Below are 27,281 nucleotides of genomic sequence, written 5' to 3' on the forward strand. Positions count from 1 at the left end.
CTTACCATCCCCACCTGGTGCGCGGCCTTGGGCCATTCCCCACCCCCCTCACAGCTCCCCAGCTGGACCAGGTAGCGCGGCTCTTAATTGCATCCAAGGGAGTAAACAGCGGAGAACACGGGTTTGATTCGGCTTCGCCATGTATTTGTGGTGACAACAATGAGAACAATGCTTTTACAGCAGGTGGGAGGCACAGAGATACACATGCGACGTGGTTTTTCCTGTCATCTCAACTGACAGTGAGTTGGTGTTGACTCTGTAGAACACTGTTTCTTCTTTGTACCCATTCCTGCTGCACTCAGTCAGGCAGCAGCCTCCTTGCATGAAGTTTTACAGTTACTGGTTTGTGTCGCAGCGATGCTTTTTCTTTATTTTTTCTTTTTTTTTCTTTTTTTTTTTTTTCACGTTTACTTTTGAGGAAGTAGAACTGTCATGATAATAAACACATATCACCTTGTACAATGGGAGTAGCTGGAGAAACAATAGAGGCTGGGCAGCTCCGCTTGCACAGCAGCGAGCACAGCCCCAGCCTGGTTGCAAGCACAACACACATTCACGTCTCTGGGAGTTACCTCTTTGTCCTGCCTAAAGCGCCGTCTGAGTCGGCTCCATCTGAATGGAGTTGTGCTCCTCTGTGGTCACTGTGCCATATGAAGTATCAGCTACCTCCTCTTCCTTCAGTTTCTTGTAGGAAATATCTGTGTCTTCCTCTTCACCAAGGGTATCTTGCTTGTAGCTGTCTTTTCCATACATCTTGTATGCCAGCACAAACAGTCCCGCTTCTGCTGACTGAAAAAGTGCATAAAGCAAGGGAAACATGTACATGCTCCCTATGAGCTCCGGGGAGAAGGTGAGTTTTAGGATGGCAGTGCAGAGCTGGACGTTTTGACACCCTGTTTCCAAAGATACTGTTCTCCTGCAGTGTGGGGGCATTTTAAAGATGGTGGCTAAGCCATATCCCAAGGCGTACCCTGCCAGAGGCATCAGCACTGCAATGGCGTAGACAGACGCAGGAATCTGTGCCAACAGATCTGGGCCCAGCATGGTCCCAGTCAGGATGAACAGGACCACCAGAGTCACCAAGAGGGACCACAGGGAAATCTGGCAACAGATACAGACATTGATAAACAACATGAGGGCTATTATTTTGAAAGGATAAGCATAGCAGGTAGAGGCTTGCTAAAGAATCTAAACGGCAAAACATGGTTGCACTGCCCTTCCCAGGTGTGCTCCTGGCCTGGGATTTTGGTGGTGTTTGATCATATCCCGGGAAAGGAACGGGCTGAGGTCACCCTCCATCATTTTGCTTTGGGATGACTTGCTGGGAAAAAAAGTCAGGACTTGTGCCTCATTCTTCCTTTCTCAATTAAGCTAATTTAGTTGCATGTTTTAAAGAAGTGTGGCTGTGCCTGCAGGTTGGTTTTGCCTGACCTGGGTGCAGCAAGAGTGGGGAGAAAGCAGGATGTCACAGAATGCCTCTGCTACAGAGTCCAGGATGCCTGCCGGGGTAGAGCATCATGCTGCCCTCGCTGCTGTATGCTGCGATAGGGGGTAACCCGCCCTTTCCCTTGTTTCCTCTGTCCCACCGTTTTATTTCAAGACTACAAGTCTTTATATTCCACCTAAGTAGTTGAATATGCCTGTGTGAGACCAACACCGGTTTGGAGAGACCAGAAAGCTTACTGCCGTCGGCTCCCCGTCCCCGGTGCCACCCCCGGTCATTCCCCGCGGCGTGGCCACCCTCCTCCTCTCCGGGCGCCGTGCCTACCTTGACCAGGAGGTCGGCGGCGCGGGGGTGCCGGTAGCGGATGAGCACCCCCAGGCCGATGGGCAGCAGGGTGCTGCCCAGCGTCAGGCTTACCGCCCCCAGGGGCAGCAGCTGCACCACGGCCGTGTTGATCCAGTGGCGGCTGTAGATCCAGAGGCAGAGGGGCATCAGGAACAGGGCCAGCAGCGTGGAGGAGGCCGTCATGATAATGCTGCGCCGGGGGAACCAAAGAAATGCTCCATCACCGCGCGCCCGGCCGGGGGGAAGCCCTGGAAAGCTCCATCCCCTCTGGAAGCGGGTTCTGCAGTCGGCCGGGCACTTCTCACGGCAAGTGCTCGCTTGCTGTCCTCTCTTCCCTCTCCATCCTACACCCCCTACCCTGCTCCCGCCAGGGCGCGGGCACGCAGGCTTTTTAGGGAAGGAGGCAGGAGTAAGATCCTCCACGGGAGAGGCAGGAGAGCAGTGCTGGCGATTCCCAGCGCGCAGTGCCCGCCCGCCCGCCCGTCCCGGCGCCACCGGCGGCAGATGTCCAGCGAACCCTCCCCGCCTCCCGGGGCTGCCGCAGCTCCCCGGCCGGCTGGGGGCGAGGGGTAGCGGGGCACCTACCTCAGATTCATATCCCCGTCGACGAGCACCGACATGAGGTTGGAGAGGTTGCCTCCGGGGCAGCAGCCGCACAGCAGTACAGCCACGGCCGCCACCTCGTCTAGGGCGAAGATGAGGGCGAGGAGAAAGGCCAGCAGTGGCATGGCCACGAATTGCCCCAGCAGCGCCAGCAGCAGCCCTACGGGCCGCCGGAGCTGGTGCCCCAGCTGCCCCAACTCCACGGCGCAGCCCAGCCCCAGCATGGTCACGCAGAGCCCCAGCCCCACCAGCACGCTCAGGCCCTGGCTGAGGGAGCGGTCCCCGAAGGTCTCGCCGCCCCCCGCCAGAGACCCGCCGTCGGGGCCGCCGCCCCCCGCCGCCGCCGGGGGCTGCGCGGAGCTGGCCATGGGCTGCGCGGCCCCGGGAGCCGCCGCTCCCCGCCAAGCCCCGGAGGAGAGCGCGGGCGGCGGGGCGGCCGTCAGTGCGGGACGCGGTGAGGTCTCGCCCGGGCGGGTGGCGGTGCCCGCATCCCTCCCCGGCTCCGCTCGGATCTCTGGGCGCTGCTGATGCGCAGCGGCCGCGGTCCCCGGACCCACGCGGGGCCACCCCCGGCGTGGGCGGTGTCTCGCCACCGCCTCGACGGCGGTCATTGCCGGCCGCCAGCGCCGCCCGGCCCCGGCGGAGGGAAACGCAGGCGGCGGCGGGTTCGCGGCTGCATCCCCCTCTCCGGTGCGACCCCCGGCATCCTCTTCTGGAGCCAGCAGGGCCCGACCTTTCCAGCGGAGGACCTGAGGTATCAGAGGATTTACTTTGGCGTCGGCATTACAAAGAGGTCAATTAGCGTCGCAGTGTCACGCGATGTGAGTGGGCAGCTAGACCCCTCTGCTGAGGGACTGCCAAGCTCATTCCCCCTCCAGGCAAGTTGCTGTTGATATGAAGGTTTTGGAATGTGTGAAGAAGGATGAGGTCGAGAAGGCACCACTTTCTGCTGGTGGGGACCCAGAAACTTGTCAGGAGAGGTGATAGCTTTTAAAGGGTAGTCAGTACACGTGAAGGAAGCAGGCAAGCTCGCAGGCACACAGATATTCAAACCAGGGTAAGACACATAGCCTGTCACCCAAAAATCACATCCAAGGGCGATTAGACTGTTTTCAGTCATAAAATTGTGCTTACAACATTTGCATTTCATTTAATAATTGTGTGTCACTCTGTTCCTTCAGAAGTAAAGTGCTGTATAGAATGCCCAAATGGACTCACAACGGCAGGAGTTCCTGAGAGAGGAGGGCAACTTCAGAGGGCAGGAGATGCCTCAGTGACTCTCACTCTTGGCACTACTATTGCCCTTGTCTTAGGAATGTAACTCTTTCCCTTGTACACCCACAGGGTTTAGACGGGTCACAGCCACCACTTCACATTACCACTCCTGTGTGAGGGTTGGTGATTCAGGACAGAGCATCCCCAGGGGCTCCCCCTTGGCTTCTGCACTTCGTGTGTGGCTCTATTTCTGCATGGAGCATTTCGGGTCACAGCTGAAGGAGGGCACACTGGATTTAAGAAGAGAGCCTACAGGAGCTTCCATGGCTGGCTGCTTGCTTTTAGCTCCATCAAACAGCAAACTTGGGTAAAATTTTAGGCTGTTCTAGGACTCAAGTAGAAAATATTAGTGACTTGAAAGAAAAACAGATGGTTCGCTTATTAAACCTTTGGTTCTTTCTTGGGGCACAGGTAACATAAGAAGTGCAAGTAATACCTGGTGACAAAATCCTGGAAAAGCAACTTTGCCAAAATGATGTCAAGTTCAATACTGTTCTGCCTGTGTTTGTTTCCTTGTCATTAGCCTAAGAAGAGCTCAGGGAAGATGAGTCATCAGAGCTGAACAACCAAATAGGATCTGGATTGCTTTAGTTCATTCATATTTTTGGCCTCTGGAGGAGGGGAGCTCAGGATCTGGTTGGCTTTTTGAGCCAACAGCATCCTCTGGATTTAATTTTCTGGTTTGCATAAACAGAAAAGTGCTTGCAGTGTATTTATTGTGTTTCATAAAGTCTTACCACTGTTATATCTTATTCCATCTGTCATGTAGCCAGTACTTTGCTTTGCAACATGCAGGTCATTCTCTTATCATATCCTCCCTGGTTCGTAAAAAATGTCCCAGTGGTTCCCTGTGGTGTGGCTGACCAGGGATCACTGTGGGCAGACCCAGGATGGATCCACTGTGTGAGCACAAGGTGGCTGCTTATTGAGCAGGTGGGAAGGGCATAACCAGGCCTTCTGCTTTATCTCTGACTGCCACTCCCCAAACTCCTCACTGCAGCAGGGCTGGTCACAGGAAGATATTTTTATATCATAATGTGTGGCACCTATGGTGCAAGCAGTTACAGGAGGAGTCCAGTATTCCTGGAAGCAGATACAGGCTCTTTCAGAGCCCACCCAGTCAGCATAAACTTCAGTTTCAAGGGACACAACTATAGTGGGGAAATGCCATTAATGCATTGCAACAAATCAAGACCTCTTAAGATTTTTTCTTACAATTGATCAGCTAAAATTAAAATTAAATGCTTGATTTAAACATGAGCAGTGAAGCTGCCTTCAGGGAAAGCCAAGTCTGAACCCAGCCGATTGGTTTTGCAAATTGTCTATCCACAAAGTACCTCCACTCCAAGTGGACACCCGGCATATTTTCACATGCAGCATTTAGAATGAAAAAACGTTGTACCTGCTGCTGAGCGTGGTTCTTGTCTCTAACCTGCTGCAGGCTTTTCTGATATGTCGTAATGAAAGCACAGTCTGGAGTCTGGAGTGATGCTGAGTAGTTTTGCAGGATCTGGCTGTGAGGCAGCCAGCTGACACGTAGTGAACACCTCAATGTATCTAAATCCATGGATAATTCCTTTCTGCTTTCTTTTGTGGAGGGCAGGAGAAAGGATACTGCCTACCCTGCTATTACTGGAAGCTACAAATTGAATATTTGAGTATAAAAAGACTTGGCAAGTAAACCTGATCATACAGCATTTTCAATTATTCCTTGTTAGTCCTTCTGTTGAAAAAATAGATAAAAGGATAAGAGTTAGCAAGAACAAAGAAGAAGGAGGAAAAGGACCACTGAAACATCAACTTGTTGTAGTTTGTAACTTTTATTAAAAATATTGCCTTACAATAATCCTAGAAGAGGGTGGATTTCTACAGAAAAGCACTTGTGGTATAAACCAGTCTGGAGAGGCAGAAGTCTCTCAAAACCAAGGAATTTTGTTTGCTGCTTTGTAACAGGATTTTTGTGCCTTCACTTTATTCAACTAGAATCAAAAGTGAAAAATAGAGGATAAACTAGTCAGGAATTCTGATAGTACTGTAAGGAATGAGCAAAGAAACCTTGCTGTTTACTCAGTCACTACTTCAGCACGCTGTATGATGTTTCAATCACTTGCTTCTCCTGACAGAGATTAAAAGCATTTGGCATAGCCCAGGACTACTGCAAAATTGCAGTCATTGTGTCTATGTTTCCTCTTGGTGACTCCCAAGGGAAGTTGCTGTGGGTGTTGTCCACTGAGCTGAATTTGGGGAGCAAGAGGAGGTTTGGTGTGTGCCTATCGCTCTGCAGGCTCTAGAGCCACAAGCAACAAGGGTTGGTTTGCAAGTCCCAGGTGAGTTAAGGATTAATCAGAGTCTTGAACTAGAAAGCCTAAATCCCAAACATGTTGTACTTCAACATGCACTACAGCATGCTGTAGTTATGAGCACTCCATAAAAGCAGCCAATGGGGCTGGGGAAGAAAGCAAAGGCTGGTCACCCCTTCTTTTCCTGCACTTCCCATTTCAGCCTAATATCCATTTCAGCTCCCTGCTCCTCCTGCCTCGGCTGTGCCTGGGTCTGGGGGAAGTGGCGTCACCCTCCCATAAGTCATGTTCTGCCTCTCTGCACGTCCGTGCCAGCTGATTTGTGGAGTTGTGCTGGGTGTTTGCAGAGGAAGAGAGACCTCTGAAGGATAGTCCTGGAGGATGGAAAGCTTTCAGTCAGCACCCTAAGGTGGTGGTGCTACTAAAGATGCTGGGACAAAATACTGCTGTGAAAGTGATGTTCAGGTGAGACCTAGCAGGAGTAGTTTCTGATTTCCAGGGGATGTACAATCCCTTCATTTCTACCTTACTTGCTATGCACTTAGGCTATGGATAGAAATAAAATTAAAGACTTAATAGGGAAATAATCATTTACCATGGGAAAAAGAAAAGTCTTTGCTGTAGCCTTGAATTAAAATATTCCTTTATCGTGTATTGTGTGATCTCCTATATGCATTTTAAGGTAATTTTGTGGTAAACTCCATGAAATGTGTGAGCTTGATCTTATTTATCATGTAGATCCAGAACACTTATTTCTGTGTCTTAGGAGAGTTAGGAATTGGACCCTAATTGTGCAGAGATATTAGTGCTTTTGCTTGTTCTTCCGTGGTTATCTTTGTGCTAGGAAGGATGTGTCACCTGGTCCTTTGCTGAACTAGGACCTGTCTCCCACTCTGTCTCTCAAGAGCAGCAGCACCCAGGGGACTTTGCACCTTTTGTCACTCCCACCCATTGCCCACCCTCACAAAGCCAGCAACTGTAAGATCTTAGCAGAAAAGTGACTTTTTCCTTTTTAAAGAAATTCTGTTGTTTGGGATGTTGTTGTTATGTTGTTTGATCACTAAACAGGTGAGAAAATACATTTTGGAAATAAGATGAAGCATTGAGACCTGTGCAATTAAGTTTTTCCCAAGAAACCTCCCCAGCCAGACACAGGCAGAAACTGCTTTGGTGAGGAGGTGCCGATTGATCAACATTGCTCCTGCCCCAAGCTCCTTGTGTGTCACACAAAGGCTGCAGTTGCACCATGTAGGTGGAGAATACACAAGAGTTGTGGGTTTCCTGCTAGTTCATTGCTCCTGCAGATGTCTGTAGTGCAGAAGCACTAGGATAGATCTGCCTTTCCTGCCTCCCAGGCTTTTCTGCTACTGTTCAACATGCCACCTGGCCCCGTTGCAGCACTGTTTCATCTCATCCTGAGCTTATTTATCTTCAAGTCTCCTCTGTCCTGTCCTTAGCTAGGTGCTGCTGCTCAATCCCGCTTGGTAAATCTCCACAATAATCAACATCTTTTATTCCATGGCCAGCATCTTCGACCCATCCCAGGGCCTGAATTTCAGGGTGCAGAAAATTAGATAAATGTGCCTTCCTCTCTTCTCTTCAGCAGCAGTCATTGCTGCGTCCCTGTTGTCTCCTCTTACAGGTGAGATCCCCTCAAATCATCCTTGCCTTCTCCTGGCTGAGGTGACAAAGGCATCCAGGCACCTTCCTTTGCTGCGCTGCCTCTGCCTCTCCTCTGCTGTCTTTGTGATTTCTCTGTTCATGGGAGTGCTGTCCTCCTTTTCTCATGGATTCCTCTTCCTAATGATGCCTGTTTCAGTCCAGTCCTGCTCTGTATTTGTGCCTGCCTTGGGAGCAGTGCTCTCTACGAAGCAACTTAGAGCCTCTGAGATTTTATTAAATTGAAGTGATGTGGAAGGGAAACAAGCATAAGCCCTGTTACCTGGCTGGGCAGTCTCCTTCGTGTCCCCCCTGTGTGTTCAGTCTCTGACATATGGGAACAGATCCTTTCACTGAAGCTCTGGGTTAGCAGTAAAGGGCAGAAATTATTAAGATAAAATCCTCCTGTTGCACTTGGTGTCCCCCCACGTTTATTTTTAAGATGTCTGAAACAATTAATCAACAAGTAAATGCATCATCCCTCAGGTCGCAATGTTCCAGTACTTCATAATTAGAACTAAGGGTATAAGGCTGTGTGATCTGCCTTCTAAATGAAGAGGCCTTTTGCCAGCCATCCCATTAGAAAAGGTCTTCTGGTCCATGAAAAGAGATGAAATCAGGGAATCACTGAAGGATAATTTTGTAAATTGACTGCTGACAGTGAGTTGTTTAGGCAGTTGTATCCCTACAACTGTAAAACAATTACTAGCAGCAAGTTTTTCTTTAAGCAAGTAAATGCCTTTGTGTGAGGTACCTTTACCCAGATTCAAATAAGAAAGGATTCTGCCTCATTCACTATTCCCTTTTGTTGTCATTTGATCTTTTTCTTGAGTTAGAGTATTATCAGAATTAAGATGAAAAGTCGTAATAAATGACCTGATGACTAATGCATGCATTGGTCCAGAAGAGCCAAAATTAGCATCCTGCCCCATCAGATGGGGACAAGGAGGTGAGATGAGGATGACTCTGAAAGCACTGGATTCAGATTTAAAAGTCAGTGGTATTTTGCACTGCAGGCACAGGTTCTCACAGGCAGGTGTTCATAGGACTTTAGAAACAGGCATGTCTTAGATGTCAGAGCTCTGACTGACCTCCCCAAGAGTGTCACAAACAGCCTGCTCAGCATCTTCACTGATGGTGTGGGGGAGCATGCTGTAGTGTGGGGGACCCTGATGGCTGTGAAGGACAGCGGTGCCATCAAGGCTGGAGAGCACAGTGACGATGGGATGTGCACAGCCTGGTAAATGGTGGGGCTTCAGGATGGATGTGCAGTTGCAGGTCCAGGTCCAGCTGGGTTTACTTGGCATCCATCACCTGCTGAGGGTCCCAGCCCCCTTTTAATTTGCGCTGTAGGAACCTGGTGTTAGGGGCATAAATCAAGAGAGGTAATGTGGAGGTAGATCACACAGGTGTGGTTTAGTGCCTATACAATCTATTGTTTAAGTTTTGCAAAAAAAAAAAAAAAAAACAACAAACAGATGAGAGTAAATGTCACCAAGATATTGTCCCACAGATTTTATTTAGTTGTCAAAAAAGTATAAATAAATGTATTTAATATCATCTACAGCAGCAGTTGCTTCATAGAGTATTCATTTAATTAAAGACACCCAAAAGAAAAATTACATCACTCACCTGCCAAAGCTTTCTCTGCATTAAAAGGAATGTTAATGGTGAGACCCATGGGAATGATAAGAGTTAATAGCATCAATATTCTGTATCTCAGGTTACACACAAAAAATATCTTTAAATATCTTTGCACTCAGTTACCAGCCATTTGTATCTTGGAATCGAAGGTGCCTGGATGTGGACTAAAGCTGTTTTGTGCTAGCATAACCATAGAATAAAAATGCTTCTTGTCCTGCTGCCAAATTTTACCAAATATGAAAAATAAGTATCAGTAATGCTGATATAAGCAAGCCCTTCAAAATAGGTGCACCATTACCTAAATTAACTCTTGAGCTGTCTAGAAAAAAATGTCAGGGAAATGGAGAGAAATTAATCTTAAATGTAATAGACATCTCTTAATACTTGTCTTAGCTAATGTTGGATATTAATCCTATGAAAATAGCCTTGACACAGTGTTATGTGCATTTTTAAAACTGTGATGAAGCAGAACATTTTTTAATAAACCACGGTATCAGTAGAGCCTGTATGTCATTGCAGCTGAGGCAGGTGTACTCTGGGCTTTGTATATTTGTTGATTTTCCAGAGAGATGAAAGTATGAATGTCTTCATCACCAAGATATTTTATTTCCTTTTTGCGATGCCTAAGCAGAAATACTGGGTATGAAGCCAGGGGAATATTTGTTCCTGCCTGGGTTTGTCCATTCTACCACTAGCTGAGAGTAATCTCTTCTTATAGACTCACAACTCCTCAGAAACACGATGGGTTTAAGCTGCTGTAGGAGACATTCGGATTAGATAGTGATGGGGCCAATAAAAGCGGTGGTGCTGAAGGCGGATAGTCCGGGCAGGCAGCAGCGATCTCCCGGGAAAGGTCAGGCAAACATCTCTGCGGCAGCGTGACTGCAGCTGCTGCCTTCGCTTCGGGGTGGCACAGCTCCTCCTGGCCCTGCTTACCTGCTGCCTGGTACCTTGTGCAAATGCCCTTTATCCTCTGCGGTGACACCTGCAGGTACCAATAAAACCCCGCATCTCTGGGGTGTAACTGTGCTTGCAGCTGGAGCTGCTGGCAGCACCTTCGGGATCACAGGCATCTGCCCAAGCTGGAGACGTCAGGTGCGGTTCACAGCCCAGAAATGAAGTCTGTGTACTGAACTGCTTGCAAATGTTATTAAGCTGGCAGCATCTTGCATCCTGCCTGCCAGAGAACGAGCCTTGGACAGAGCTGTTTTGGATTGGATAGTCGGCAGAAGGAATAAAAAGAGGTCAGCCCCTTGTTTCAGGCTGAAAGAATTAAAGAAAAAATAAAAGATTGGAATAAACATACACAAAAGGGCCACCATAAATATTAAATTAATTTTGAGATAATAAAATATATCAATTACTAAAATAAGATAAATATATAACATTTCTTTTATACATACCGTTTAAAGCATGTAATTTCTAAATGTTAGCCATAGGTACATGGGTAATCTAAATGCTGAGGAAGCTTCAGTAGGAGATTCTTGCTGCTGAAATCAGAGCCAACAGGGACCAAAGGAGTAGCTGCCCACAGACATCTGTAAGGTGTCAGTGCTCAGTGTTTCCACCCAGCTGTGAGCAGTACCATGCAGTAACCCCATGCCCATGAGGGAAAGTCCACCCAAACAAACCCGGCCCAAACCCCTCCAGGCAAGGGAGCTCTGTTCAGGATAGGAGCTGGGAATGGACAGGAGATGACAGAGTCACCACATCCCATGGAAATACAGAAACTCATTCTTGGAAAACAAGTTGCTTCAAGCTAATACCAGGAAGTCTAAACAAATCCAGGTCCCAAATGCAAGATGCTAATGCAAAACCAGCTAGGGAAGGGACCTTCCCCTGTCCCCAAAGAGTTTATTAATATCAAGTGCAAAGATGCAGGGTCATTACATTGTCATGCTTATGTACAGAGGGAGAAGTTATACATGGGAGTGATTAATTTGCATAAGATCACGCTAGAGATAGTGGCAAAGCTGCACACTGGTGACAAGTGCATTAAGCTCCAACAGGTGCCATACTCCTGAGGAGGCAGCATGGACAGTGTGATCCCTCATGACAAAAAAATTCTGTTTCTCTACCACTGCCAAACATCCACAGAATCTATTTTCACTTGTAGCTTCTTGAAGTGTTTGAGTGGTATTGCTGAGACCCTCCTTAGGCCCTGCCATAAGCAGTGAGCAATCACCTCCAGTCTCTACAGACACACGAATCCTGCTCCTAGAGAGACTCTACAGGGAGGATGATGCTGGGTTCCTCCAGCAAGCAGCAATTCATTGTAAGGGATTCTTTAAACCCTTTGATTCAGTAGCAAAGGAAAGGTGTCCAAGCATATTTTCCCTTCAAGTGGAGAGGCTGTTTCATAGATTGTGGCTGCTCCATGTCCCTGCAGCATGCTGGCACTCACTGTTAGCATCCCAGGCCTTTTGACATTCAAGACATTTTTGGCAGTGATCCTGGCCTTTATTAGATAATGAAAGATACTGTCTGAGAACTCAGAAGAAGATTTTAGAAAGACCTTAAGTAACCAAAAATTTAATTTTGAGGGCATAACAAACAGTAAGAGCCGTTGGCCAACCAGCATAGGAAGCACTAATATATGAGTGCAAATTTCACTGTTGCTTGTGCAAAAAGGCATGTCAACCTGAGCTCTTCCCAGAAAATATCTTGGATCAGATGCCCAAATCTGGAAACTCTGAGAAGCCAAGCTCTGCAGAAAAGGAGACTGACCCATGCTCCCTGTTGCAGAGTAGTAACAGCATCAATTTGCAGGCACTGCTGTTGCCTCAAAGCAGAAGCAGTCCTGGTGCAACGCAGACTCCCAACCCCTCCAGTGATTTCACAGCCATGCCAATGGGAATTGGTGGCTCAGTGCTGCACTTGGCTTGCTCAGAGGGGCTGCTCTGGGGGTAGGCTGTACTTGAGTGCTGTGCTAACTGCCACAGCAAGAAGAGGAGGGCTGTATATCTTGTGTAATGCATGCCATCTCTGAGTAGCTAAACACAAGCCTTTGTACATCCCACAGTCTTGAGATGTTGCTGTGTCACCACACAGCACCACACATTTAGCTGGAAAAACCCAGACCAGTAGGAAAATACTTCTGAAATCCTGAACAATTTAAGGAGGTTTAAATCTACATGACACTGAGTAAAAAGTTTAATGGGGGTGTTTCAGACTCTTCAAGAGGTGGTTTTTATGGCCTGCTGTGTATGGCTTCATCCTCCCTCAGACTAGGGCTTTCCTGGCATAAATGCAGCTGTTAATGACATTCAGGACCTTGTGGACAATTCAGTGAAATCTCAGGACAATGTCTTGAATTGAAGCTGAACTAGATCAAACTTGGGATGAAAAAGCACAGTGAAGGCAAGATCACCCTCTAGTGTCTGAAGAGTCCTGGGTAGGAAGCAAAGAGCAAAAAGAAAACCCTGCACTATTTAACAGAGTAATAAAAGGCAAAAAAGACAGAAAAATAGAAGGGCTAAAAAGAGTGCATAAATGGGTTATAAATGTAACCTACCAGTGGTAGAGTACATTTCAAATTTTGAAAGAAGGTTTCTAGTAGGCAGATTTCAGTGACTTGTTTTGGTAATTAACGTTATTTCATTATCTCGATAATGAGAAGAATGCAGAAAGTGAGGGCACACAGATAGAATCTGCTAATGAAAACAGTTGAGAGATTTCAGGGTGGAGGGCAGCACAGGGAAATGGCCTGAGCAAAGAGCAGGGGAGATGGGCTGAGTCAAGGCCTTGAATAGGCTACATGGTTGGAGCTCCTTAACAAGAAACACCTATTTTTGTACTTCAGTTCTGCCATTGAGGCACTTCAGCTGGGGAAAGGAGTCTTAAACTGATGTTGTACCTGTGTGAAGGTGGGGAAATATGGTACAAAATCAGTAGAGCCTACTACAGTGTAGTAAGTCTTGAGCGTAAGTTGTGAAGTGACTTTGTAAATTGTAGGTACACTGTTTGTGCTAATTGGGAGTGGGGCTGTGGCTGAGCCTCATCCCCAGTGGGCACAGCTGTGAGAAGCAGGTGGGCAGCACTGACAGCAATGAGCCATGGAGTGCCCAGGTTACTGACCAACCACCCAAGGGAACAGAGGGCACACAGGTGCAGTGCATGAATATGAGAGGTGTAAAAGGTTGGGCTAAAGAACAAGAAGGAAACATGCTTGATGCCTTCTGAAGTGGTGTCTTGTTATCTGTATGGGTTGAAGTTTTTTGAAATTATATGATGACACTCTGTGTGTCATGGCTGTCTCAACTATGATAGTAAATGGAATTTTCCATTTCTTCCACTGACAGTGGACCACTGGGCAGGAGAGCTGGCACTGGTGGCTGGGTGCAGGGACCTGCAGAGAATTGTATTTCGGTCCCCTGGGCAAATTTTCACATGGGGATAAATTGTAAAGGTGAGAAGTCCACTATATATCAAATTCCTCTGTTCTGCTCTGGTAAAGGTAGTCTGAATTTGCCAGACTTTATCAGAGCCTTGTGTTGCCAAAAACTATGTTACTGCTGAGGAAGGCTGAGCTGGGCTTGGGTACTTTACCAGATCTGTGATTTTAAGCATGTCCCTCTAATATTTCTCCAGTATGTTTGCATACATAGGCCCCACCATTCATGCTGAGCCTGTGTGAATGGCAGCATCAATAGGCACTGAATCTTTGTTGATGTTCTTTTAAAGGGAAAATAAATTTCCCTTCACTCTGACATTTACAATAGATATTATCTGCTCTCTGACATTTGGGTTTATAAACTGAGGTAAACCAAATTTCTGTTCTTAACTTACCCTGCTGTATCAGACCAGATATGAACTGACTGGCTGCCCCTTCCTCTAAATAGGAGCCACCTGCCCCTCGCTCCCAGCACTTGAGTCAGGAAGCCTGGGAGTGATTTCAGTGATGATGGACTAAGCCTCAAGAAAATAAGCAAGCGTCCTCGGGAGTGTATGGCAGGGCAGGGAACCAGCTGAGGGTCTTCTGTAGCCCACTCTTTGAGGCCACAGGCATTCAGGAGGTCTGTGTGCACTGAACTAGCAGTGCTGGCCCAGCAGCTGCCATGCCTGGCGTTCTCGATGGCTGCTATGGCAGTGCAGCCGCGCCCTCAGCGAGGAGCTTCGGGCGGCGGCCGTGCCCCCGCTGCAGGTGCTGCGTGTGCCGGCAGGGCAGCCTGTGCCTCAGGAGCCGCCGGTTCCTGCCAGCAAAGCTGCCCGCGGATGGAGGGGGATGCTCCGGGCTGCTTTCCTGAGGCTGTGTGATGGCGGTGATACCACATTGCTGTCTCTGACGTGTAGGCATGGTTTTAAAGGGCTGAGAATCAGGACAAGGTTTTCATGAGTCCTTTGAATACGGGTCACTTCAAGCGGCATTAACAGCAGTTTTCTGTGTCTGCGGTAGCCTGGTGGGGAACAGATGAACAGAAACAATAGAACCCTGCCCTGGGCTCAGTAGTTGGGTGAATAAATGTAGGGGTAAATGGACCACTGTGGAGCTCAGAAAGACAAGGCTAAGGAGCTGAGGCAGAGCATGAATAGCAAAGGGTTTGCCTGATCTCCCTCTCTTTTCTTTTTCTTTGTGAGGGGACTCAAAATGGTAGCAAGTGCTTCAATAAAGTTTTTATTTTTAAAGGAGGAGAGTGACAAAGAAAAAATTACAATGGCACAATACTCTGTCCTGCTGCTCATCATTAAGATAATCAACTTTGAACAAGAACACTTAGTCTGCCTTAAATTTGGCATGTATTGGGTTCAGTAAGCCAGAGGACATTTGGCCTTACCCTCTGCTCTGAACAGGAACCAAACTCACTGTAACCCAGAGCTTGGTCCAGCATTACTTTCTCCTGGCAGCATTTTGGCACTCATGTGCAGCACAGCAGCAGCTGTAAAATTTGCACAGCAGTGTTAACTCTGCTGAGTGAAAGGCAAGTAAGGATCAGTTGGATAACTAAGCTTTTGAAATGGGTTGTGCAGTTTTGTTTGCTGATAGTGTCTGAAGAGAAACAACTTAGGAAGAGCGCTGTAAGAGAAAAGGAGGAGACTGCTGGGAGTTTCAGGGCAGTGATGCTGGTGTCAGAGCAGGGGCCCCCTGTCCAGCCCAGCAGCTGATGTGTCAGTGCCCAAGGCAGGCACCTGGGAAGAGCAGAAGACTGGGAAAAGCTCTGCATGTCAGGCCCCTACCCTGACCACTCTTCCACCATCAACACATCACACCCCAGCTATTTCCTGATCACATTTGTGGCTTTAAGCAGCCAAGGCCCCAGAGAGTCCCAAGTCAAGTCACTGATGACCTACTCCCACATTACATAAGCACCTTTTTCTCTTGGGCAGGGCAAAGGTGGGGAACAATGTGGAACAGAAGTGTCTTTATTCACCTTCCTGATACTGTGTAGAGAGTTTCCATGAAAAAACCTAGCCTTGCTGCTGGAGGAGAGTGGAGGTAGCTGGTATCAGGCTTCTGGAGATCATGTGCTGGGTGGGGGGGCCAGTAGTTTGTCTGACATTAGTCCAAGCTGTTTGCACTAGTGAGGTGTTTAATCAGCCTGTCATAGCAGGGCTGTGAAAGGTTGCAATTTTCCAAGTCCGAAGAAAATCATGGCAAAGAGAATGGAAAAGAGCAGAATGGAAAAGAATATATAGTCTGTATTGTGTGCATTGTGGCGCTGGGGATGTACCACAAATTCACCTTCTCAGTAAGGCATATCCCACCCACCCCAACAGGTGTATTGTCTTGAGTCTCCCATACTGCAGTGCCAATGGAAGGAAGCTTTCAGGGATAATTTCAAAACAGTGAGGAAGGGGAGAAGGCATCACATGCCTTCTCTTTTAAAGTCTTTTAAGCTTTACTGTTGCTAGTTATTAAAACTATTATTTACTGTATTTACTGTTTAAGTTATTAAAACTATTTTCAAAAGAAAATGGATTTACATTATTTTTGTTGCTTTCAGAGCAATGAAGCTGGTGAAGAGTCTAGAGCTCTAGTTCTTGTGTTCTAGTTTTAGCACAAGGAGCAGCTGGGGGTGTTTAGCCTGGAGAAAAGGAGGCTCAGGGGAGACCTTCTCTCTGTCTACAAGTGCCTGAAAGGAGGTTGTAGCCAGGTGGGGATTGCTCTCTTCTCTCAGTCAGTCAGTGACAAGAGAACATAGCCCCAAGATGAGCCAGGGGAAGTTGCGTTTGGACATAAGAGTTTTCTTCACAGAAGGGGTCATTAGACATTGGAACACACTGCCCAGGGACGTGGTAGAATCAGAGAGCTGAAGGAAAGACTGGACATGGGACTTGGTTGGTTGAATTTGATGATTTCAGAAGACTTTTCCAACCATGTGATTCTATCTGCTTATGCTGCTGCTGACAGAAGCTCAGATTACAATATAAGTATCTTCTTTTGTTTAGTCTGGTGAAAGATACAGTATACTTCTGTCCCCTGAGAGTGCCACACTGCATTGACATCTCAGGCATTCCAGTTTTCAAATCTAATTTTTTTAAAAATTCAATTTCTAACAGGTGGATGATGCACCAAGTTGAAAAATTACTTTGCTGGTAAGAAGTAATTTTTGCTATCTATTCCTTTAAATTCTTTAAATCAATGCTTAGGAGCTACAAATCAGCTTAATCACTACAGTTATGTTTTGTGTCCTTCTAAGTGCTTAACGTGGTCCCAACAGAATTTATCATTTAGTGCAAAGGGACAATGACACAGAACAACCCTGTGTGGTATCACAGCTGGAAACAGTTGTAAAAAAATCTTGTGGAGAGTGAGTCAGGTGGAATTTGCTCCTTTAACTCTTATAGCCAAAAGCATTGTCTTGACTGGGCAGTTGTGTGTAAAACACGGATGCTCCTGAGAGCAGCCAAATCCCAGCCTCACCCTGCAGAAGCTGTACAGTGAGCACAGACAGGCTGCCTGTAGGTGTCAGACTCAGACTGCACAGAGGCATAAATGCAAGTCAGGAGCAGGTGGGGTTTCTGATTTGTTTCTTAAATCAAAGCAACCTCACATATTGCCTGTTTGAGTTAAAAAGTAAACATTAAATCTAAAGTTTGTTCTGTTCCAATCAAAAGAGGGAGAACTGTAGACAATACTGCTGACATGGTCACATCCCATGCCCATTTTTATGCAAATACTTCAAGAAACAAACAAGTAAGTTTTAAATTATTAAATTGTGCACTCTGCAGCCATCTCAAGACCAGCAGCATAAGCATTTTCAGCCTTCTGCTCCCTTATATGTTCATAACTTTTTTTTCTTCACCACTGCAATCATGCTTCCAGAGGGGAACGCACATTAAATGTAAGAGGACCCAAAGGAGCTGTCACACCTTCCCTCAGAATGAGAACTCAGAAAAATACTATTTCTAATTTTCAGTCTTGCAGTACGGTGAGGATACTGATTATAAACAACAGTTTAATATAGGAGAGTTTGTTACAGAAACCTACTAAAAGAGAAGGGCAAAAGGCTATTAATTACCAGATTTTGACACTGTTCTGCTTTCCTGAAGGAGTGGGGCAAATGGTACTTGACTGCAGACTAAAAAGTGACAGTAACTTTTAGAAGCAGCAGGTCTGAAGCCAGTTCTCCATAAATAAGTCAGTTAACTAGGGGGAAACATTTTAATCTACTGGCTTAATTACAAAATAGGGGATTATGCTGGGATAAATTATTGATTAGAAGTTTTACAGCTTAAATTTTGTTAAATTTAATATGAAGTGGCTACCAAATAGAATTAAACATGCTCTTATTAATACCAAGATAAGACACAGATGGTATTCACATTACTATTGAATCCATTGCTTTATAGCAAAATGCAGATTACAGAAAAATACCAAGTTCAAAACTACTTGCTTGTATGTGAGCCAAAGATGGAGGCATTCATGTAGAAGGTAGATAAAATGTGTACTTATCAGTTCCAAGAGGGCTTAGTAGGTACACTTTTACATGGCTCAGTTTTCTGCATAAATTCCAGAATTATTTTGTTTCATGTGGTGGTCTTAAGTGAGTTTAAATCCTGAAAAATGGAAAGGCAGGCTTGTAGACTTCAAACTGCCTTATACTCCAGTCACTCTGGATGAAAATTCAGAATACAGTTTTTCATGTAAGTCTGAACTATGCAGGGTCCTTCCAGAGCAGAGGCACAAGTCCACTTCTGTCTGTCAATGAAATCACAGATTTCACCCAAATAGAGTGTTGTACTCAGTTCATGAATTACAGTGGGCAGAAACCAATACTGGTAACCTCTAGAAAAGGGAATACAGCTCCTGAAAAACAACCCAACCAACCAGACAAAAAAACCCCATAAAATAATATCCTCTAAACTTCTAAAAGGTTTTAAAAACACTTTGTTGTAAAAATAAGGATCCAGGAAGTATTTTGTGGTAAGAATATTTTATATATATTTTTTTTACACTTTTAACACTTACAAAAACATTCAAACACAAAAAAAAATTAAATAACTTTGGGAGCAGAATAAATCCTTCTGCCTACACACATACATCAATTCCAAGCTGTTGGCACAAAAAGTAATCCACATTCAGAAAACCTTTACTACTATATCAAACATAAGTTAAGTAAATCATAGGCACTATTTTATCAAATCCATATTTCCACAATTCTGCAGTAAATCTCTAAACACAGAGCCCCATGATTTCCTGATATCAATGAACTGGTAATGCACAAAGGCTTTCTCTAGTAAACAGTCTGTCTTCTCAGGAAGTAATTTGCTGTATTTTGGGGAGAATAGCAGAGAAAAAAATCCCTATAAAACTCAAGCTGAATTTACCCAAGCGATGAATTACTTAACTTAAGGAAACGTACACAAGTTTGATGCAGCCATGGTAAAACCCCCAATATTGTCACCTAAACTGACTTTCAAAATTTGTAGGTCAAGTGAAGTTTGATAAAATCCATCCATTTAAATTCCCCTTTCTTCAGTGAAGACTGAAGCATTGATTTGTACAATGCTGAAATATTAAAATTCAGGCTTTACTGAGAATATGCACATTTGATCTACTCCTGTTTTCTGCTGAACAGTGCTGTGAGACACATCCATTCCCTGTACCTGCAGGTGACTCAAGGCTAGATTAGTGGTATGTACTGCTCTGTACTGGTGAAAGGTGGTTTCTGCTGAAATCTGACACTTACAGTATATTTGACACACTAACTTTGAAGTCTTAGCACAGATCTTGGTCTGGTGTGTGAAGTCACCCATCAACCCAGAGCCTGCTTGAGTAGTTTAAGTTGCAAGTTAGTCTTCACTCCTTCCTATTTGGTTTCTTCCAAGTCAAGTAGTATTGCATGGCTTTTCATCCAGGAATATGTTAATGTTGGCCTAAAATTCAAGTACTAGAATTTCAGGATTAGTTATCCTCTTAGTGGTGGGAGCAAAATACACCAGCAGTCCCAAACTCAGTTACTAATGGGGTTGAAGGCTACCTACCGTCCAATCCGACTTGTAGTGCTTGTCAGTCATTGCACAAAGGATATACCATTCACATTCTCTTACTTCATCAACTGTACATCCAAAATACTGAAAAACCTTCAAACAAAATCCCTTCCACTTAACTAGTCCCACTCAATACAACTTTAGCTACAGATTTTTGCATGATGTCTTCCAAAACAGAAAACAATGGTTCAATGCTAAATATATCAGTTGTTCAGAGCAAAATGCATTATTGTAAGTCAGAGCCACCAGAGGAGTTTAATAGCTTGTAAACAGACATAGCAGGTTTCATACTCAGTTACCAGTAATGTAAGATACACATATGTAAGGCAAAGTACATATTTAAACACACTTACATGGGCAATATCTTCTGTAAAAATATTTACAATTTAAAATAAACCAATTTAAGAAATGGATGAAAGTAAAAAAATAGGATACAGAAAACTCCCTCATACCATGGAACATCACCTAAATGAATATCATTTGGCATCAAGAGTAACTCATTTCCTTAAAATTTGTATGTTACAAGTGCATAGTTGTGTTTCCTTCTCCTTAACTATCAGCATTTACAGTTGCTGCAGGCTGCATGAATAGTGGTATGGTATTAGAACATATCAAAATTATCACTTGCTCTTTCTTTTGCAAGGAAACCTGCTATAAATTTTTTTTTCCCAAATAGCAAGCCAATGTGTTAAAAATGTGGCTACAATAGTGAAGGCCATCTTTCCTGAGCCAGGAATTTAAGGTTAGAAAGACTGTACAACTGATACTAAGCCCTTCTGGCAATCAAACATAGAGTTAGGTAAAGCCAATAAATCAACATAGGAAAGATGCAATCTATACTATTGCATTGCGTGTGTCTGCTGCATTCAAACCTTTTAATGCAACAGAAGTCATGGCTACAACTCCCTGTTCTGCCTAATCCTCCAGGGTAACTGCTGATTCTTCCTGCAGTACTGAAGGATGGATCCAGTCCCAGTTGATCCCAGGGATCTCATACAATTGTTAAAAGCAACATTTCCCTAACACTGTAGCAGTCTACAATCAGAACATTAGCTCTGATTCATGTAGCCTTGTTTCAATAGTACATATTCACCAATCTTTCTGCTGAGTTAAAACAGGCTGAAAATGAAGTTTTGGATAATGTATGTTGGTAGTTATCCTTGCTGTTTTTCAAGATGGGCATTTCTTTGGCATTCATTCATTTTTGCCCCGACATTGGCCACTCTCATAAATGCTCATATTGATAACATTTTTAGCAAGCAATAAAAAAGCCCCCAGAACTGATAGCAATTTAATGTAGAAGTGATTGTATGACCACCAAACATCTGATGTTAGATGTCATTAAAGTGCTGCTTTATAATAATCTCTGCCAGTTTGTGCTAATTAGAGACAGAGAGGTTTGGAATTTTTACAAATTCCAAGAGTCACATCTGAACAGTTTGTTTAATCAAGCTGTCTTTTCGCCTGGTGAGGAAGTATCCATGAGCACTGGAACTCTGCATTGAGCTGTGCAGATCAGTAGCAGCCATCTTTCCAGCTCTCATCTTTCACGTTGCCATATGTCTTGGGAGTGGGTAATGATCTAAAATGAAATGAGATGTTTTTCAGTTTCATAAATAACTCTTGAAGTCTCTATCTACAATACATAAGAATTTAAACATTTTATAAATAACTGAAATACACACTTCATTCACTTACTTCTCTGCAATACAGTTTACTTAAGATAAACCCTAGAGTATTTTCAGTTTTAGGTTTCTTGTGTTGCAACTACCACGCCAGGAAAAAGCCTAAATAAATAAATAGACAGAAAACTTATTGCTATTATACTCTGTAAAAATGCAAACTTAATCGGCTTCCACCTAAAATGGGCCATTTTTCAGTGATGTATATAAACAGACGAGTCCTCTTTTAGAGTATTGCATTTTGCTTACATCAAAATCTGACATTCACAGAAACTAGATTATTGCACTGTGTACAGAGTCCACATTATAGAAGCAGGGAATTGTTTAGGCTGGAAAAGACCTGTAAGAACATCAAGTCCACCCATTAACTCAGCACTGCAAAGGCCACCACAAGACCATGTCTCAAAATACCACATCTACACATCTTTTAGGTCTCTCCAGGGATGATGACTCCACCACTTCCCTGGCCAGCCTGTTCCAATGTTTGACAACCCTTTTGGTGAAGAGATCTCGCTTGTTACCTAATCTAAACCTCCTGTGGTGCAAGCTGGGGCTGTTTCCCTTTGCCCTATAAATGCAAACTTAAAAAAAAAAAAGAAAAATTAAAAGTCAGTTAAAAAAAAAAAAGTTTAGTAAGTGAAACACTTTTCTTAAGACAAGCTGTGATTGGGACAACCACACTTCACTACTATTAGCAAACTCCTGGCAAAACAACTGCTTTTTATTACACAGAGTTCTGTACTGCTGACCAGTGCAGGCTTTAATCACAAAAGTCAGTGCTGTGACAGTTGCTTATCATTCCCCTGGCTAGCACTCACTTCAGAACAGAACTTTTCCACTGTGCTGTTTACTACCATTTCATCTTTTTTACAGTACTAGAGACCAATTGTTTTTCCCTTCCGTTTAAGGAGATTCTTAATATTTTTTATGGATGACTGCTTCCTTATGTCAGCTTCCACTTAACACCTTCAGTGAAAACTGACATTCACAGTTAATACTCAGTCTCTCTTGCAGTAGTTTTCGAAAAGACACTGACATCAAGCAACTTCCAATAGTTGGGTGCTAGCACAGTTACGTTTAAGCTAAAAATTCTGTTTCATCCTGTGGGTTAACTGGAGTGATTTTTACATTAAGTTTAGCAAATACTACAGATGTCTTGGTGCATCTTCCTTCTAGAAGTTTCCAGCTGCCCAAGGAGAGAAACTACTCTCACCATGGTACTTTTGCTTGAGTTATGGAGGCAAGCAGTTCTGACTTCGGAATGTGTCACTCACACACGTGTCACTCACACAAGTGAATTTTCACTTGCCAGCTACATTTTGGTAACTTTTTACCACATACAGACAAATTCTTGCTGCCTTCTCAGCCCAGACTAAGATTTTATTTACTTAGTTCAGTATCTTCCATTACCGATTTCACTTTCAGTCATTCACCTTCACTCTCTCATTAAAGAACCTTTTATCTCTCACTTTGGATTCAAAACTATTTTGGAAATACTTCACATGGAGGTCTCCACTTCTGTTCTGAAAACCTTAAGATCAAAATAACAATTGCAAGAAGAAGCAGCACAAATACACAGTGAACAAAATTAATTTTGAAAACTTCAACCTAAGACTACCTGTCAGGGACTCACCTGCGAACAGGCTGTGCAAGTTTGCTACGAGGCACTGGGATGCCCCCTGTGGAAGGGGCACTGGGTCTGGGCAAACCACTCCTCATCCCTGCTGGTCTGGTAAGAGTAGTACTGTTAATACTGCTGGCAGGGCTTGGCAAGCCTGAGCTCTGGGCTGCAAGAGGCCCTGGTGAAGAACTACTGTGCGTGAGCTGTGCGGCTTCTGGAGAGGCGACCGAGCCCGGCCCATGGGCACTGAACGCTTTCACTGGCTGTCGGAGAGCTAAGGGAGACGGTGCCGCAGGCGAGCGGAATTTACTCGAAGAAGGTACTGGAAAATACAGAAATTACTTTCAGTTTACATTACAATAGTACTGAAATTAAAAACTGGAAATTACTTTATGTGATTATACAAACAATATGGAATGTATAATGGAATACAGCCAATCAAGCAGCAATGAGAAACAGGAATTCAGATGTCCTCTTTGTCATGTGTTTTTGATATCATAACTCTAATGCCCTCTTTGCTGACTACAAATATTTATCTGTATTTGTAAGTAGTCCTAATGAGGCTATAACTGTTGTATCAGTTAAGGCAAAACAGAGAAGAAGGCTTAAGAAGAAATTTAACTGCTTCAGAAACATGAACTTAATTCCGATCCGTGAAAGAACATGTTGAAGAATACAGTATTCTAGTGTGACACAGGCTTTAAACAAATTCAAAGTCTGTATTAGTCTTCAATGATGAAATTTTGAGTGCAGAGCATCTTGGTGTTTCTTTTACGCTGTTCTTTTTAACCACTGAATTAGAATTCATCTGAAGTTATAGTTACATCCCACATTTTCTGGCAGATGGAAAAAAAAAAAGATGGGGTTAGCTCTCCTGATTTCAGCTGGGTTACTTAATTTTCTTCCTAGTAACTGGTATAATGCTGTAATTTGGATTAAGGATGACATCAGCCAACGCCCAACACAAAGAGTTTGAGGTGTTGCTATGAAACTTAAACCAGAGAACTCTTAACAATTTATAGCCTTCCTCTTCTTACAAACATTACCTAAATTATCAGTAAAACTAATACCTGTTTTCTAGTGCTTTGTACCTGAGTTAGTATGCAAGGTTTTGTTATCAAGTCCTTTTTGGGATAGGTTAGTAAGACAGACTATTCAATAGTCCTTTGATAATGCCAAACCTTAAGCATAATTCTTCACGACTATGAGGAATATTTATAAATTATGCATAATTTATCACTGAACAGAATAGTTAAACTAACCCATTATCTTAGTAATGGAATGAAATTTCACCAGCTTTTCAAACTTATTAGGGTGCATCAGTAAGAGTCAACACAGAATGAGCAAATCAATCATGTAACAAAAACATGTTTACATTTACTAAATTTACTCTTCTTTCCTCTACTAAATAAATGTTTTATGCTGAGATCAAAGTTGCATCGTTTTTGAAAGATGTTGTGCATAAAGAAGCAGGTCCTTAACACAGCTTTTATTATCATTTTCAAGGTAGATCCATAAGAACGTGAGGAGTGAGAAAGGAGATGGGTAATGCAGGAATGTAGCATCCTAAATGGGGTACAGAGGAATTGGTAATTTTGAGATTGTATTCTGAAGCCGTTTCTTATAGGGGATGTCTAGGAAGATTAATATGTACCTCATTACAGATGTGAATTGGATTTGATTCCTTTCTGGATTACCCAAGGGGGCCTTTCCCCTGACAGCAATATCAAACACAGCATGAAGTCACTCATGGGAAAAGCTGACAAGAAAAGGTGACAGAGAGGTCAAAAACACATGACAGTTGCTAAGTGGCAGGGAGATTAAGTAAAAAACCTTAAAATAAAAGCTGGCATCAAGCCAGAGTATGGATTAAGGAAAGCATTACCAACAGAATGACTGGACAAGAAGAGCATCCAAGTGCTCCTAGGACTAAGAGAGATTATGTATAAGTTTTAAAACATGACCTCGCCTGTTAACATCGATGCAATCAAATCTGCAGAATTTCCAAGTGACTCTACAGTGTAAATACTGGCAGCTTTTATCACCGACCTCCTCATTACAATGCTTGGAACGCAAACACAGCACCATGTTAACAGCTACCAACAGAGCAATGCCAGTGTATAAAAACTGAATACAGCTCTGGGCCTCTTACAGGCACAACAGGGAAAAGGTTTTTAGGTACAGAATATAAGCAACAAAAAGTTGCAACAGAAGAAAGCTTCTCGCATTCCCAGCAGAAGTAAGGATCCAGTAAATCAGTCTTCTCCATCCTCTTTAACCTTCTGCTGGCCATATTTTGCCATGCTGCAAACTTGAGCTGTCAATTGATAAAACATTTCCTGTCAGCACAGCACTGCAGACATTGCTGAGAGCTACATTCATTCTTGTGCATAAAGGAATGAATTGTCTTCCAGAGCAGCCCACATGATGCAGTCTGGCAAACTGCCTAATAGTTCTGTTCTACAGATAAAGAATTTGGTCTCAGAGCAGTTTTGGATATTCATTATTGTCAATTTGGCCTATCTGTAAGACAGGATCACAAAGACTGAGGTACTGCCTCACAGACTATTTGGTAACTATGGTGTAACCATGTATAGTATTTAGCTGATTCATGTTTAACGAAAACATGTAAACATGTAAGGGTAGCACTTAATAACTTTACCCAACTCAATCTCCTTATAAAGTAAACTAGAAACAGCTACAATTAGAACATCTGGCAGCCAAAAAAAAAAAAAAAAAAAGAAAAAGAAAAAAAAAGAAAAAAGGAAAATTAAAAGGCATGGTGCAGTTATGACATTTAAATGTCCTACCCTCTCTGGATTCTGTCCTGGATTGTGAGCACGGAGCACGAGATCTCCATGTGGCAAAGTAGGGTGCTGTGAAGCTGCAAACTTATTTGGCTTGCACTCCAAGGCCAGCTGCTGCACACCAACTTGAAAACAGATTAAATTCTAATGCAGTTGTTAAATCACAACCATTATGATGAGATGAATCAGCCCAATATGAAAGAACAGATGAGGTATAACTATCAGAATCAATAAACTGATCTGTCATCGCAGTACAGTAAAGATGTGGACCTGTTGGAGCAGGTACAGAGCATGGATGAGTATGTCTCCTCTATCTGGAAAGAGGTGGAGGTCTTCAGCCTGGAGAAGAGAAGGTGCTGGGGAGATGTTACCACAAAGTGGTAGAAAAAAGCCAACATGTGTGTGAAAGGTGTCAAGCTATGCAATGAACAGTATTTTAAGAAGCTAAAATCAATTCTTGCTCAGTTATTAATTTTTCTGAAAGTCTTGCTTCATTACTGTTAAATACTTCTATACTCATGAGGATCTCAGATCAGAAGAAAGAAAACCAACACATTAAGGACTACAAAATAGCAAATAACTGAAAAAGACAAAGCAAGTAACTGAAAGGGTCCTCATTTGCAGTAAGGAATGACAACAGCCATAAACTGGAATATGTAACTGGCAGTGCAATGTGCTCTGTTCCTCATTCTCTAAGGTTTAATAAATTTTTACAAATAATATAAACTCAAAGAAAAACTAATTTTCTGTACATTCCTACATTAGGTTCAGCCATTGACCTAATAAGTGTTCCAGACATCCCGAGGAGGGCATGGACAACTGGAAAGAAAGCAAACAAAGTTCGGCAGAGGAATAGTGATGGTGGGTGGTCTTATGCAAAGCAGAATATTGTGAGAACTTTATCTGGTATGAAGTATGAAAACTGTTAAGAGACTTCCTCTTCAGACATGTGAATCTGTTTCACAGGCATCATACTTGACTACAACTTTCTGAATGGCGTGAAGATGACTCTAAGGAGTTGGCAGTGTTAAAGCCCCAAGAAAAACACATACTTTCTGTCAGCCCCTCATGCCTGCACCCATGACTCTCACAACACTTAAAGGATTCTAGCATCTACAAGCTTATGAATTAGTCTCAAGTGTAATATGATCTTTAAAATGAGATCTTCTTGATTGTAATAGACAACAGACCAATTATGCTTAAAACCAGAATCATTGTTTACCTTAACTGCGAAACTGAGGCAGTGTCACACACAAGGCTGCCAGAGCTGATTAAAAATCAGATAAAACTGTCTATTTGTATTAGAGACTCAATATTTCATGGCATTAAAAAAAAAAAAAAAAGTCAAGATCAGCCATTAGCGAACTGGAATATTATATACAAGAGTCTCTAATTCCGTGAGTCAAAAAACCTTAATTCATCTATGTTGGGATTAACCTTCTGGTTTTGTGAGGAAAAGAGAAAGCCCAA

General features: G+C 43.8%; 2 protein-coding genes and 1 long non-coding RNA gene across 4 annotated transcripts in view; 1 reads left to right on the forward strand and 2 right to left on the reverse strand.

The window, feature by feature from the left end:
• Positions 1-122: 122 nt before the first annotated feature.
• SLC10A4 (solute carrier family 10 member 4) lies at positions 123-3,023 on the reverse strand. Its single transcript, XM_053941848.1, has 3 exons — positions 2,375-3,023; positions 1,769-1,979; positions 123-1,101 (listed from the first exon to the last, which is right to left on the reverse strand). The coding sequence occupies exons 1-3, from the start codon at positions 3,001-3,003 to the stop codon at positions 586-588; spliced, it is 1,356 nt and encodes a 451-aa protein (XP_053797823.1). The 5' UTR covers positions 3,004-3,023; the 3' UTR covers positions 123-585.
• LOC128787592 (uncharacterized) lies at positions 3,024-27,029 on the forward strand. The gene is made up of 4 exons (XR_008430748.1): positions 3,024-3,146; positions 16,768-16,803; positions 26,577-26,672; positions 26,778-27,029. It is a non-coding gene; the product is annotated as an uncharacterized LOC128787592 (long non-coding RNA).
• Positions 18,626-27,281, reverse strand: part of SLAIN2 (SLAIN motif family member 2) — a 34,743-nt gene continuing 26,087 nt past the window's right edge. For both annotated transcript variants that reach the window (XM_053941846.1, XM_053941847.1), the window contains 2 exons: positions 23,017-23,326; positions 18,626-21,283 (listed from right to left, as the gene is read on the reverse strand). In XM_053941846.1, the coding sequence (XP_053797821.1) occupies positions 21,217-21,283; positions 23,017-23,326 (377 nt within the window). In that variant the 3' untranslated portion in view covers positions 18,626-21,216. The remainder of the gene's footprint in view (positions 21,284-23,016; positions 23,327-27,281) is intronic.

The sequence above is a fragment of the Vidua chalybeata genome, chromosome 4 (genome assembly GCF_026979565.1).
Source record: "Vidua chalybeata isolate OUT-0048 chromosome 4, bVidCha1 merged haplotype, whole genome shotgun sequence".
In the NCBI taxonomy this organism is placed as follows: Eukaryota; Metazoa; Chordata; class Aves; order Passeriformes; family Viduidae; genus Vidua; species Vidua chalybeata.